We start from the raw sequence: 12,174 nt of genomic DNA on the forward strand, positions 1-12,174 counted from the left end.
ATTCCACCAAAAAGCTGGCAGAAACCTTCTCACACATGCACTGGGAGCAGGGAAATTATAATTAGTTCATGGAGAGCTGCTCAGGGCTGCAGGAGCCCTGCTTGCTCAGGCATTCAACACAGGACGGCAACAGAGCTACCATTGCACACAGTGTGCACCCATGACTTATGCCCAGAGAACAAAAGCAAAGGCACGGCTTCTGGGTAGGGACTTCTGGTTTCTGCCCAGAGGAGTCAGTGCCTGCAGGCACAGGCATGTCTAGGTGACACAAAGCTGGGGCAGAAACAGCAGTGGTCACTGTAAGCCTGGCTGTCAGAGCCGTGCAGGCCAGGGCTCTGCACCAACAGTGCCGTGTGTCACCAGCAGCGCAGGTGAATCAGCCCAGCAGCTCCCAGTCTTATACGTGCCTGGAGTCAGCTTCCCCCAAACACACCCCCTTACACACAGTGCAGCCACAGGGAATTCACCTCAATTTATGCTAATGCTCTGACTCACCTTGTTGATCAGCTTCTCTCTTCGCAGCCACTACAGCAGCAGTCTTGGCCGGGCAGTCAAATGCCTGAAGCCTGGACACTGGTCCTCCTCCTACCTACCTTCTGTTACCACCACAGCCTGTGACTTCACAGGAATATGTTCTCAGAAGCCTTCTGTTTCCATCGTAGTGCAGGACAGCACAACCCATCTGCTACATGCCCCCAGTGTTCCATAGGGGGCAGAAAGGAAACCTTCCCTCCCCAAAAGGAGCACAGTAAGACACACATATCACTGGAGGCTTTGTAAAGCCAAATTAGTTTACAAAGAGGCTGTGACCAGAGCCATTGCCTGTCTGGTAACAAGACCACAAAAATAATGACTTTTCTTCAAGACACTATTCATCTTATTTTACTAGAAAAATTCTGTTCCCACAGGGCTACAGCTGCACTTTCTGACCTCTCATTCCAGAGGGCCTGGAAGCATCCTATCTGCTAAAAACTCAACTGAAAGAGGTTTAATGTTGAAATAGTTTTGTCTTCATAATCTGCAATGGTTTTAAAGTATTTGAGGGTCAGGATATCCCCATGATGGAAATGATAACACAGAGCTTTCAAATGCTTCTACAGCAAACTGCCACAAAGGTTACAGAGCATGGAACGCACCAGGACAACCCAGGACTGGCCACAACCAACAGGCACGACAGCTGTGTCCAGGCAGATGCTTTTCCTGTTTTGATCTTGCATGTAGCTGAGTGTTGGAGGACAATGCCCATCATTGGCCATACAGGAAAATCCAACAGCTACTGAGCATTACTGAGCATTACTTTTGAGCATTCTCAGCTGTCCAACCACCCACATTTTTGCTGTTCCCACAGACACTTGACTTCAGAGAGCAGCATGACTGGTTGCAGGCAGGAGCCTATCCAGCTTTGCAGAGATGCTCCAGAACTGACTGCTGGCCCACAGGATGGGGAGGATGGTGTGGGCCAACTGCTGGGCAGCACATGCCACTTATGCATTTGTGCTCCAGGCGGAATGAGAAGTGTTCCTGTGGAACCTGCGTGTCTCCACACAAGTCCTCAAGCCTGTTATCCTGGCACTCATTTTTGTCTTCTGGGGCAGAGACAGCACGAGCTGATACACAGATGCTCTCTCTGAATTAAAGAGCTGGCAGATCCTGCTTATCATATTTGCCAGGGCACCACAAGGAAGACAGGCAACACTTAGCAGGTGTGTGAGTCATTTCTTGGCTTATTAAGTCCTTTTTTTTCATAGCATTTTGTTCTAAATAAATAGCATTGGGCTTTAAGGAAGGTGGTGATCATTGGCATGTTCTGTTCCTCATCTTTGGGAAGAGGACCTGTAATTAGGAAGGACAGGTCTTTGGATCTGCTGGGCTAATCACAGGAAGCTTCACAAAAGGAAACTGCAGACCTAGGTTACCAAATAAAAGTGCAAAGAAAGCAGGGTTTTATTTTGAGACAGCTGAGAACTAAGTGCCCAAAACCTAAGTGGACATGACTTAGGAAATCACAAAAGGAATGGAGCTACTGTTGAGATAGAATCTGTCCTGTTAATTCTGCCACAAAACCAAACATGCTGGATCACATCTACAGCTATTTTTCAAACCACAAACAGTTTTCAATGTATGTGGCAGAAATACTAAAATAGAAAAACAAATATTTTCAGCAGGACTGCAAATTTCCTTCAGACAGAGATGTAGTCTTTATATCAGAACACAAAATTCTGCCCAGCATGGCCACATTTAAAGCAAAATCTTTCAGTACTCATCACTAACAGTAATCTGCTTGCTATGATCCACAATCTCAGGACTATTTGGGGTTTTTGGTCCCAGCAATGAGACTTTTAGTCATTCTAGAAATAAACAAATCTCATTTATTGATACAACAGCATAAAGCATCTGTCTTCCTCTGCATTAAGCATCACATTAGGTAGGTCATTTGCTTGCAAATCAAATGCACAGGAGAGTGAAATACAAAATAAGTGAGTCATACTTACACATTAAAAACTGTAAAGGAGAAGGGATGCAGTGAAGGAGGAAGTTCTTATTGAGATAGCTGCTTATCACTCTTTCTCCACACTGATCCACAAGTCCCACACATTGAGTGGCTGGGTTATTGCTTTGATTGTACAGTCAACTCTCACATCTTCCTGCCCTGGAGCAGTCAAGAGTCTAAACAAATCCTACTCTCCCTTTTGCCTCGATAAGGCCTTGTATGAGTGGGTAGCAGGTGGGTTTTCTTCCTCTCTCAGATGAAGACTGTTAGTGACTCTTCCAGGTGCAAGTCCATCCCTCTGGCCATTGCAAAGAGGGCAGGGCTGCTGGGAGCCGGCTCTCTCCTTACAGTGGGGTATGTCAGCATTACCAGGTGCCGGCAGAGGGAGGACTGAGTTCCTCTTTGTGCTGTTTAGTCTTGTTGCTGACTTTGCTCTTAATCTCTTTATAGGCCTCTCTCTCATCTCTTTAGTGGTGTGTTTTATGGGCTTTGTTGCCAAGAAGAAATCTCTTGTGCCTTTATTACACTTGGCAGCCTGCTGCTTCCTCTATTCGAAAAGCATGCTGGCTACTCGTGGTCCTCTCTTAAAGCTTGGTGGCTGACTTTACAGCTCACTTCTCTGCTGCTAAGCAGAACATGAATTTCAACTTCCTTCTACCCTTCAGAACTCCAGATGGTACTGTAACGTTGCTGTATCTGGAGTTTCTCAGTAGTCAAGGGATGAGACGGTGGTTCAGGGTTTGCATATGTTCTGCAGCCCTTGCTTTGCCATTAGTATATCTGTCAGATATTTCAGAACTCTGTTTGTGCTCGTTTAGGGCTTTGTGGTCATACTCCAGCTAGCTGTGTTGTAGAAAATTAATGCATAGCATGTAAGCCACAGAGAAGCAATGCTTGTTATGAAGACACTGTGACAATCTGGGTGAGAACAGCTGCAAGCGCGTCAGGACAAAACCTTACCACTGCAAACTGAGGAAGCCTCTCCAAGACTACAAATCTGTGCAAATTCTGGTGCTTGGCTACACTCCAGCTACTTCCTGTGATACTCCTGAAATGAAAACTTTCTGCTCATCAAACAAGAGCACTGGATGGGAAGGCAGTAGGTCACAGAGGTAATGACATCACATAATCTCTGTTGCAGTTAAATCTACATAAAGAACTTATTTTTCTGTTACTGGCTCTTCATATGGAAGAGTGGGGGGGTGCAGATTTAAAAACTTGCTGCTCTGCAGGTTAGGGTATTCTTAATCTTCAAGCTAAACAACTCATGTCCAGTTAATGCTCATATCCCTTTGTGTGAATTCAGTTTCAATAACAGGGCTTTAGTTTGCTCAACTGTGATTTGTTTTTCACGTCTGAAATACAGGAACCACTTGCTATTTTCCAGTTGTAGTACCTGCCCCTCTTATATATTTACATTCTCAAAAGCTAATAAACTTTTGATTTGTGTCTCTTTTTTTCACCTCCCTTGACACAAGCAGCAGGAGTTCTAAGAACAGTGCTTTTCCATCAGATGTGGTGATTTTTGTAAAGGACTCACAAATCACCATCCTGCCTTTTAATGGCTTGCATCTAAGGTATCTTTGGTGTTGACAGTCATATCCCTGCCTGTAATTTCAGTTCTATCTTGATCCTTGTTTTATTTGACTAGAAAGCTTCTTACTGGTTTTTAAACTCTTTGCAAATATGCAAATTGGCCCAAACTTCTACAGCTCTTACTTCATTACATAGCTAAGTGCCAAAAGAGAAGTTTCTCTGTTGCATTATTCCTTTTCCATCCTGTATGAGTTTCCTATTATTTGTTAAACTGTTCTTGAAATGAGCTGGTTACTTCCCTAAATAGTTATCCTTCCCTACTTAGGATGCAAATCAGAGATTTGCTTTCTACCTTTGAATTAGAATTTCTTTTGTTCTTCCACACTTCTGTCTTTGGACTCTTCAGTCTACCTGTTTGTATCAACCAGTTCCTTCAGGTTTTTCCTCAGACCTGTTTAAAATTTCAGTTATAAACCCATTTTTCTTCTCTTTATACTGGAACTGAAATGAAATCACTTCCTGAAGAGAAACAAAATGAAATTACCTCAGCCCAGATCAGATGCTGACTTTTACAGCCAGGCCTGGGGTTCCCAACCCTGCCCTTGTGAGCCCATGCCTCCTCCATCTGTGTCTCGCCTTAAAGCTGCCAGTGTGGACATCCACATCCTCCTCAAAATGCCCCTCTAGTGTTTGGGCAGCAGAATGAAGCCATGGGAAGCAAAGAGCAGGGAGTTCTACTGTACAGAAAGATGAGCCAATCTAGTTCATGACTCACAGCCTGGCACCCAGATGGACTCCTAGGTTTGGGATGCTGTGGGCTCAAGCAAAAGGAGTTCCTACAAGTCTGTACTCAGATTTTAAGTTCAGTGTCCAATTTGTTCATCCCTCAAGCTAAGCTATAATCTTGTAGTAAGCTACTTCCTAAGCTAGTAGGAAGTAGTTTTCCTACCCTGAAGGGAGGGAAAACAGTATTCCCTAAGCTTCTGCTACAACTCAACACAGTTTCCTCAGTCTCTGCTCACTGTATCTACCTTTAACCAGTAAAAAACCAAATCTGAAATTGTAGTTCTAATTCTTTAAAGATAATTTTTTTAGGTGCGAGGACTGGGAGGGACTTTGTCAGCAACATGGAGTATAAGACAGGGACAGGATGACCAGAGCAATCAAGTCCAGCTCCTGCCAGAGTAGTCAAAACTGCCCACCAGCTTGAAGTGGGAACAGTGTGGGGGAAATCAGCAAAACCCATTGTGCAGCAGATCACTCTGGTGTACAACACAAAAGCCAAAATTGTAGTGCTGGGTTTTCTCAAAGGACCCCTCAGCCAACCACCAGGCCACTGGCAGGGTATTGATGGCATGTTAAAACACTCATGAGATAGATGGATTTGTTTTTTCCTCTCATAAAACTAATTCAAACACAAATCAAGTTTGTAATGTTACCAAGTTTGTCGTTCTTATCTGTGGGTTGGGCACACTGCAAAATCTCCCAACACAGCTGACAACAGCCAGAGCTGCAGCGGTCCTGGGGTAAACAGACTAAATGAGGAGTAGGTCAGCATCAGCTTAAGTTCTGTCCTGCAGAAGAATTGCCCAAACTACCACCTTGTCCTAGACTTGTTTTTCAGTCTGATGTCCTTATGGGACCTTTTCCCCTGGATTTTACAGTTGCTCTCTTTAACTTAATGGTATGTCCTTTGCCATTTTTAGTTCTCTTTGCTCAGGACTGTATTTAACCCCGAGTTAATGCATTTAACAATGCAAGTGTGTTTCCTTTGGATGCAGCAAACAAATTCAAATACACCTGTTTCCTACTTTCTGTATGTCTTTCCTGATCCCCAAGTTTTAATACAGAAGCTTTGGCCATGTGGCTTCTGCACTTCCATGTTTGAAACAAGGCTGACTGCATGTTTCTGTGGTAAGTGTTCACATCTGGAGGGGATTTGTAAATGCCATAAGAATTGGATTCCTCAAACAGAAGTGAGTAAGGCCCCTGGTGATGCACGTGGATGTGGCTTTGTGAATATCAGGTGAATAGCACTGATTTACACTGCTTTATAAAGTCTGTGGCATTGTTTGAACTTCATCTCCGATTCCAGTATCTTTAATCTTTACTGAAGCCTTCAGGAAAAGAGGACAATTAGTTTTTAGATTCTCCTGTCTGCTCGTTGTAGAGAGGAAAGCAGTGCCATGCTGTTGGAAGATGTGGGGAATTGGGAAATGATCTGGCAAGTCTATCCCCAGCTGATATTTTTTGAACAGAACACCTTTTGGTAAGACCCAGTATGTGCTCTCAGTTTATGGAAGTAAATTAGAGCCTGACACACGAGCCACTGCCATGTGTCATACCAGCCCTGTTGTTGGTTCCTCTGGCTCTCAGGTGATTCACCACTACCCTGAAAAACAGGCAGCCCTGGCACTGCTGGTCACCCCACACTAACATGGGGATGCCTGCTCTGGGGAAGCACAGCACACATTGCTAGAGAAACTAGCTCCTCCTTTTCCTGCAACATCGAAAAACTTGCTTCAGGAGTAACAAATAAAGCTATGATTGCCTTTTTCTCTTTCCCAAAGGTTCCAGGACAAAGCAAACATTCTTACTGCTGTTAAAGGTTTTTCAAATGATTATTATTATATTAACAGAGTATGACCATTGTATTCCATTTCTTTTTCCTTTAAGCACTTCTAAACAGTTGAAATTCTATGGGTTTTTCTCCATCTGCTTTTGTTGTGCTACAAAATCAACATCATATTCCCTAAAAGTTAATGCCACTGCTGCTCCACATCCTCCCTCCCACCTGTTTGAATATTCCCATGGTTCAGTTTGGCAGGCTGCTCCCCTGGCCTTTTGAACACAAGCTCCAACCATACCAAGAGACACTAAGCCCTCTCCTTTATATCCACCAGCTTCGCTTACAGAGCTGCACCTACACTGCCTCAAGACACCTTTTCTGTTCAGGCATTTGCCCCTAGTGATCCTCATGCCCTTAGTTTATTTAACCAAAGTACAGTGAAGGTACAAGCAAGATAAGAAATGAATGAAAGAAAGCTTGAAATAACAACAAGAAATTCTTAACATCCTGCTGCATATGCTACAACTTCAGTTACAGTCTTCCCTCAGGCTGTACTCCTAATGATGGAGCAATATCCCAATTTACACAAGAAAATCAGGGACTTCAAAAGGAGTTCCTAACCTCATACCTCACTGATCTGGTTGTACAGCACTGCAGGGAGCAGAGACCTGTAGTGTTTAACTGGTGTGGGATCTGAAGTTGGTCCCCTGAGGCTTTTTCTGCACACATTGGCTCTCCATTGCAAAGCTGGCTTAGCCATGCAGCAGAGCCTTTTGGCAAAGGCAGACACACAATTGAGACAGATCTGCAAAGGAAAGGAGCAATTTTTCCCCCTCACCAGTAAGCATGCAGTCACTTCCCTGTGGTGTAATTTTGAATTTCTTGGTCCAGTTTTCCTCAGCTTAGTACCAGCAGATAAGATATCTAGAGCTTCGTTTGTCACACGTAATTCAGTGCATATCTCAGATCGCAGAATCACAGAAGATGCTGAGTTCAAAGGGATCCATCAGGATCAGCGAGTGCAACTCCTGGCCCTGACCCCAAGAATTACACCATGTGCCTGAGAGCATTATTCAAACACTTCTTGAACCCAGACAGGTTTGGTGCTGTGACCACTTCCTTGGGAAGCCTGTTTAAGTTCTCAGCCACTTTTGGATGAAAAAGTTTTTCCTGATATCCAACCTAAATCTCCCCTGACTCAGCTTCATGATGTTTCCTCAAGTCCTGTCCCTGGTCATGAAAGTGAAGAAATCGGCACTTGCCCCTTTGCTTCCCCTCATGAGGATGTTGAAGACCACAGTGAGGTCTCCTCTCAGTTTCCCCTTCTCCAAACTGAACAAATCAAGAAAATGGATAAAATTCACATCCTGGAGAAAGCTGAAGAAAGAGGTCAGATTTTTTTTTTACTGTTGTGACTAAGACCAGAACCTAGCAAGGCCTTCTTCATCTTATGTTTAAAACTGATTGTAAACTCTTTCTGTGCTCTTAATAATGAGGATGCACCTACAGACAAGTGTTTCAATGCTTTTGTTAACTACATATTCAGAGTTAGCTCAAATTTCCTTGATTTTAGCAGGAAATAAAAAATAAAGAACTAAATATGAAAAATATACACTTGCTCTACATATACAATGGGACACAGAAGACTGGTTTAATTCCCAGAGGACACTGGTTTAATTTGATTGAAAGGCCACATAATTTTAGCATTGACAAACTCCTCCTAAGGCAGGAGTCTTGAATGTTAGGGGACAGGAACCACAAGACTGAAAAAATATAAGACTAGAGATTCATTTCTTATTTTGCCAAGTGGAGCTTTGATACAGAGAGCTGATAAAAACAGTTTCTGGAGCATTTTGTGGTCTGACTATGGACTCTGAATAGAGTAGCTGTACAAACAGGCAACAGATTCACCTTCTGCCTATGGAAAGGGACCATCAGAAAAGGATTACGAGGCTGCAAGCCTGTGCCAGCTTGGGTGTGTGATGTGAAGGACTGGGAGCATGCCATGCCAGCCCCATACCTTTGAGCCTGAGTAAGACAGAGAAGGTGACTGGGAAAAGCGCAAGTGGAGAGGAAGATGAAGGAGCTTTGGGCTCCGTTACCAGGCTGACCTTGTGCAGGGTCACGCACGGTGACAGGTCAGTCAGTCGTGCAGGGCGGGAGGAAAGGACGTGCTGTGTAAGGCATGGAGCAGCAGGGCAGATGTGAGACTCCTGGCACCCGCGGTGAAGGCACCACAGTGCAGGGAGCACCCACCACAGGCTGTGGGTGTTGTGCTGCAACGCCCTGCCAAGTGGAATGGAAAGGTGGGTGCCACTTGGATGGGGACCAACAGGAAACTAAATAAAGGACTAAACAGGCTGCTTAGATTGATTAAGTGCAAAGGACAAGAACAATAATGAGAAACACTTTGGTGCTTTTTCTTCTTGTTCTTTCTCCTCTCTCACCAAAATGAGTAACTTTATAATGTAAAAGCTCACCTCTTTAGTTGTCACAGCCTGCCTAAAGCTGGTTGACAGCTGGATGTCTATCCCATACACAGACAGCACTTGCACCCCTCCACGTAACAAATGTTATGTATTACAAGTTGACACTCCAGCTTGGATACAGTACTAGGGAAAATGCACTCAAGCAGCTGGATTCAGCACCATGTGCTTGCATTAATGCGGATGTCATTATTCTGTTTTGCCTATGTGCCTTATGCCTTGGTCCTGTTGACGTCAGGAGCTGTCGCTTCACCCTGTTAAATATTAACTGCTTGGTTTTCCAACGCAGCACCTCCGGTTCTGGGACAAAGCCAAAGCCGGGAGCGCGGGGCAGGTTCCCGAGGGCGGGCTGCCCGCTCATTGCACCCCAGCTCCTCCCTTTGGGCACGGAGCTCTTCTCCGGCGCCCTCCGGGTTCTGGCGGCGGCCGCTGTCCCGGCACCCGCAGGCGGGGCTCTGGCACCCCGCGCCGCCGGACAGGCGACCCCGGCCGGGCAGCCCCGCCTGACGCAACCCGGGCCGCGCTTTGCCCCACGCGGGCCCGCGAAACCTCCCGCCCTCGTTGCATCACCCGGGCGGGGCGGGGCGGGCGGCCCGGCCGCCTTTAAAGCGCCGCGGCGGCCGAGCCGCCCCAGCAGCGCCCGAGCCGCAGCCCGGACATGAAGCGCGACCCGCAGTGCCCCGAGGAGCGCCCGGAGCCGCCACGCCCGCCCCTCTCCTCCTCCCCTTCCTCGGGGCAGGCGGAGGGCGCGGAGCTGGCGGCGCCCGTGTGGATCTTCGGGTACGGCTCGCTGGTGTGGAGGCCGGGCTTCGAGTTCACGTCGCGCAAGGTGGGCTTCATCCGCGGCTACAGCCGCCGCTTCTGGCAGGGGGACACCTTCCACCGCGGCAGCGAGAAGATGGTAAGGGGGCGGCGGGGCGGGGGGCGCGGGGCGCCGGGGCTCGGCTCGGCTCGGCTCTAACAGCGCTGCCTCTGCTCTGCCCACAGCCCGGCCGGGTGGTGACGCTGCTGGAGGACTGCGGGGTGAGTACCGGGGCCGCGGGGAGCCGGCCTGGGCGGGGGATGCCCGCGGTACCGCCTGGAAAGGTGTGGCGGCAGCCGAGTGCTCTGAGCCCCGCCGGGGTGGTGGGGCTTGTGCGTTACCCTGCTCTGCCCTCTCAGCAGCTGTGCGGGGAGCCCCGGGACAAGGGAGCCTTGGTTTGAAACACGGGCGGGCGGCTGGATGGGCCCTGCAGCCACAGCATCCCGTAACCACCTCGCTCTTCCGCTCTAGGCGTGCACATGGGGTGTAGCCTATGAAGTCCGGGGGGAACAAATTGCTGCATCGCTCGACTATCTCAACATGCGAGAAGCCGTCCTGGGAGGATATGACACCAAGCTGGTGAAGTTCCACCCTCAGGAGAAGGATGCAGAGGAACCCATCCTGGCTCTTGTCTACATTGCAACACCCCAGAACCCTTCTTACCTTGGCCCAGCATCTGAAGAAGACATTGCAGCTCAAATAATTGTCTCAAGTGGTTGTGCTGGCCACAACATTGAGTACTTGCTGAGACTGGCAGACTTTATGCGTTACTTCTGTCCTCAAGCAGAGGATAAACATCTCTTCTCCATCGAAGAGGCTCTTATTTCCATCCTTCCGTGTCTATACTACACAGAGGAGTCTCTAGAAGAAACTGCAAGTGTTCCTCAGAAGTCTAAGGGTTGAAATAGGAAAATTTTTTTTGCAGGGTTCAATAGAAGGGACATGAGGGAGAAGAAAGCAGTGGGGACAATCATGACTCTCATAAAATATGGACTGAGTGAATAAAGGGAGAATTAGCAAGCTGGGAGGGAGGAAGTGGAGAGGAAAACACTTGCTATAGGACTTGCAGTTAGTACCTGTTACACTCCTTATCTGTAGCATCACGATACCCATCACTGCTTTCCATATGGAGAGCTGGGATCTTCACAGGAACTCTGCTCTGTAAGAGTTGCTTCTGGGAGCCAAACCTGAAGCACTCATTTGCTTTAGAGAAAAAGGCTCATCTATTCTGTGTACTTTTTCTCTTTTTTTTTTTTTTTCTTTTTTTTTTATTTAAGACTAGTTGAGCAGGACTTGACTAGGTTTAAGCAGTACATATGTAATTCTACCTCAGATTAGCAAAAAGCTGCTTGTGTAGTGGTGGAGACTTTGGCAGATTCTGCCAAATAAAACCTTTTTGCCCCCTGCCTTGTCCCACCTCCAGTACAATAACCTGACACTAAATTTTAGAACGTTTGTGCAATATGAAGTGAACAGGCCTCTTTATGCTCTTGTGGATCCTACTTCCTTATGTTGTGAAGGATCATGGTAATGCACTTATTTTCTAAAATGTCATACTGTATTTATTATGTGTTATATTTCATCTTAGGAGGGGTATCTAAACTACTCACATGCCACAGTGGTATGCTGCCCACGTTCAACCTTGCATTTGTGCCTTCTAGTTTTAAATCTGTTTTCTGAGGAGCTAAGCCTGCTTTAATGACAAGCTTTTTTCCAAGCTTCACTGTCCTTGTGCTGCTCCAGATACAACTGACTCTGTAAGGAATGGTCCTGCCTGTGTGGGAAGCCTGTGCTGCCTGCAGGAAAGCTGCAAGGATGCAGGAGAGTTTTAACTAGTCCTGTACTGGATAAATGTCTGGTGCTTCAGGATGACAGGGTTTCTGTAGAAGTATTTGAGGGTTCTAGTTCCATACAGGGGTTTCTGTCTGGCACACTTTCATTTGACTGCAGAGGACCATGACTGAGCATCCTTGTAAGCCTGTGAGCTGCTGAAAAGCCTGCCTTGATCCAGCTAAGCAGAGGCACTGCTGCGAGATCAGACTTTTCAGCTTCACATATTAACAGCATGAAAACCCACAGTATTTTGTGACAAAACTGCTGCTACTGCAACTGCAGCAAAATAGCTCTTGAGAGCTGACCCCTGGGACTATTGGCTCCTTCCAAATACCATGTGTTTTTTTAATTATAAAAAAGGCTAGAGACTGTTTGTATTACTGTGGCTTGTATGCATATGAAGTGGTACGGTGCTGTGCCCAGTAATAAAACAAACTGACAAAGTCAGTCTCATGTA

General features: G+C 46.6%; 1 protein-coding gene across 1 annotated transcript; it reads left to right on the forward strand.

The window, feature by feature from the left end:
• Window positions 1-9,491: 9,491 nt before the first annotated feature.
• Window positions 9,492-12,174, forward strand: CHAC1 (ChaC glutathione specific gamma-glutamylcyclotransferase 1). Its single transcript, XM_063398522.1, has 3 exons — window positions 9,492-9,983; window positions 10,070-10,105; window positions 10,356-12,174. Exons 1-3 carry the CDS (start codon window positions 9,741-9,743, stop codon window positions 10,785-10,787), a joined length of 711 nt encoding a protein of 236 aa, XP_063254592.1. The 5' UTR covers window positions 9,492-9,740; the 3' UTR covers window positions 10,788-12,174.

The sequence above is a fragment of the Prinia subflava genome, chromosome 5 (assembly GCF_021018805.1).
Source record: "Prinia subflava isolate CZ2003 ecotype Zambia chromosome 5, Cam_Psub_1.2, whole genome shotgun sequence".
NCBI classification, from domain to species: Eukaryota; Metazoa; Chordata; class Aves; order Passeriformes; family Cisticolidae; genus Prinia; species Prinia subflava.